Source organism: Amphimedon queenslandica, unplaced genomic scaffold, assembly GCF_000090795.2.
Source record: "Amphimedon queenslandica unplaced genomic scaffold, v1.1 AMPQUscaffold_9883, whole genome shotgun sequence".
Classification (NCBI taxonomy): domain Eukaryota; kingdom Metazoa; phylum Porifera; class Demospongiae; order Haplosclerida; family Niphatidae; genus Amphimedon; species Amphimedon queenslandica.
The window spans coordinates 2712-4540 of NW_003549846.1; the positions used below are offsets into that span (position 1 = coordinate 2712).

The 1829-nt window shown below is 35.2% G+C and overlaps 2 protein-coding genes across 3 annotated transcripts in view; both read left to right on the forward strand.

Annotated features, from left to right (window-relative positions):
- LOC109590539 (5'-methylthioadenosine/S-adenosylhomocysteine nucleosidase-like) overlaps window positions 1-937 on the forward strand; it is a 3642-nt gene extending 2705 nt beyond the window's left edge. For both annotated transcript variants that reach the window (XM_020006434.1, XM_020006435.1), the window contains one exon: window positions 47-937. In XM_020006434.1, coding sequence (XP_019861993.1) covers window positions 47-846 — 800 coding nt within the window. In that variant the 3' untranslated portion in view covers window positions 847-937. The remainder of the gene's footprint in view (window positions 1-46) is intronic.
- A 106-nt stretch (window positions 938-1043) lies between these two features.
- On the forward strand, window positions 1044-1778 carry LOC109590538 (uncharacterized; the record flags this gene model as incomplete). Its single annotated transcript, XM_020006433.1, has 3 exons — window positions 1044-1087; window positions 1182-1372; window positions 1495-1778. Coding segments are annotated over exons 1-3 (519 nt in total), but the record flags the coding sequence as incomplete, so codon positions are not given.
- Window positions 1779-1829: the final 51 nt, after the last annotated feature.

The window sequence follows — 1829 nt, forward strand, 5'->3', positions numbered from 1 at the left end:
CTCTCAACAGTGCTTTAACTAATACATAATGTTGATTTATCTATAGAGGAAAATGTATCTGATGATGTCACTAAAGGTATTAAATTCCTGCTGATGACTGCCACTGATCCAGAGCTGAAAGAAGTATTGGAGTACTTGAAGCCGTTAGATGGTCAGAATAAAGTTATTAAGAAGTTAAAAGAAGGTGGTGTTGATATTTACATTGGAAAGTATGGGAAGCACCCAGTTGTTGTTGTACAGAGTGCACCTACAAAGGAAGATCAAGGCTCCTTACCTGCTGAAGCAGTCACAAACAAGATGATGGAGATATTTAAGCCAAGATATATTATCGCCATTGGAATCTGCTTTAAATTGCATCAAAAAGTAAACCTTGGTGATGTCATTGTTTCTGACTGTATCATGAATTTACATAACATTCGTATGGAACCAGATTGTATCAACCCTCGTATAAAATATCCAGTACAAGCGGGAGATACTCTTGTACCATTATTTAGGAAAGCTGATAATTTTAAAAAGATGAAATCTTCTAATAAAGTAAATGCTGAAGAAGTCAAAGTTCATTGTGGTCCCATGGTTTCTGTTCCTGCTTTGGTTGATGACCCAGAATTTAAGGAGAAAATAAAAAAAGCATGTCCTGATGCTCTTGCTGGTGAAATGGAAGGAGCTGGAATATTTTATGCTGCTATAAAAGCTAAACATAAAGTGGAAGCTATTGTCATTAAAGCTGTTGCTGATTTGGCTGATGGGAAGAAGATTGAATACAAAGCTTGGAAGCCTTTCGCATGTCAGGCAGCTGCAGAATATGTTCTTCATCATTTGGATGATGATCGTACAATTGATCTGTAGACTGTAGTGTGAACTAGAGTGAAACAATTAATGGTTTTATTAGTTACTTTTAGTTTTTGTTGTGAATTTAATTTATGCCTTTTTTGAAAAAAAAATTAGATTTTAGAAAAAATTAAAATTAGGTTCACTAATAAAACTGTACAGACCTTCTTTCTTCAGTCACTGATACTAATAGTACCATTACAGTACAAGAAACAATGGGGGATATAGCTACTGGTCAAACTGAGACAAAGAAGAGTAAGTTTGTATGTTAGTACTGGCCAAACACCTCAATACCATATTATACATGTAAGTATAAGACTATTGTCATCAAACTCTTTGTTTAACTATATTAGTTCTTTGTCCTCCTTCATGTGCAATGGATGGGTTATTCTTCCTCTTTGCACTGCTGCTGTAGCTGTTGCACTTATGATATACTTACCATCATACCTGCAAATGAAAGGAAAAGAAGGTGAACCAACCAACCATGTGCATGTGCATCCTGAAGACGTTAAACCTCCACAGGTTCCATCACCCACCACTGCCAGTATGTTATGCAATGAAATGTATGATAGATATTACATGACGATACTTAGTCTGTCTAAGAAGAAAAATGAATCTATGTCTCTGCTATAATACATGTATAATACATTGTTATACTTTATGTAGGTAAACCACTGGATATTTCAGATTTATCTGAAATTGTTTCGAAATTAAAGGAATGCAAATTTGATCCCGGTCAATGGGAAGATCTTTGTCTGGATATTGGTCTTTATGAAGTGACAATAAGTACTATACGATCTGATAGGAATACAGCTAATGACCGCCTCAGATCTTGTTTGGTAAAATGGCTGAACAGAGTTGAAGATGTTGACAAGAAAGGAGGAGCAACGTGGGAGTCCTTGGAGAATGGTCTCATAAATATTGGACAAAAACCAGTTGCTGAAAGTAAAGTATAAATATCTTTTGCATTACGTTATATTGATTCAATTATTAGAACTAAG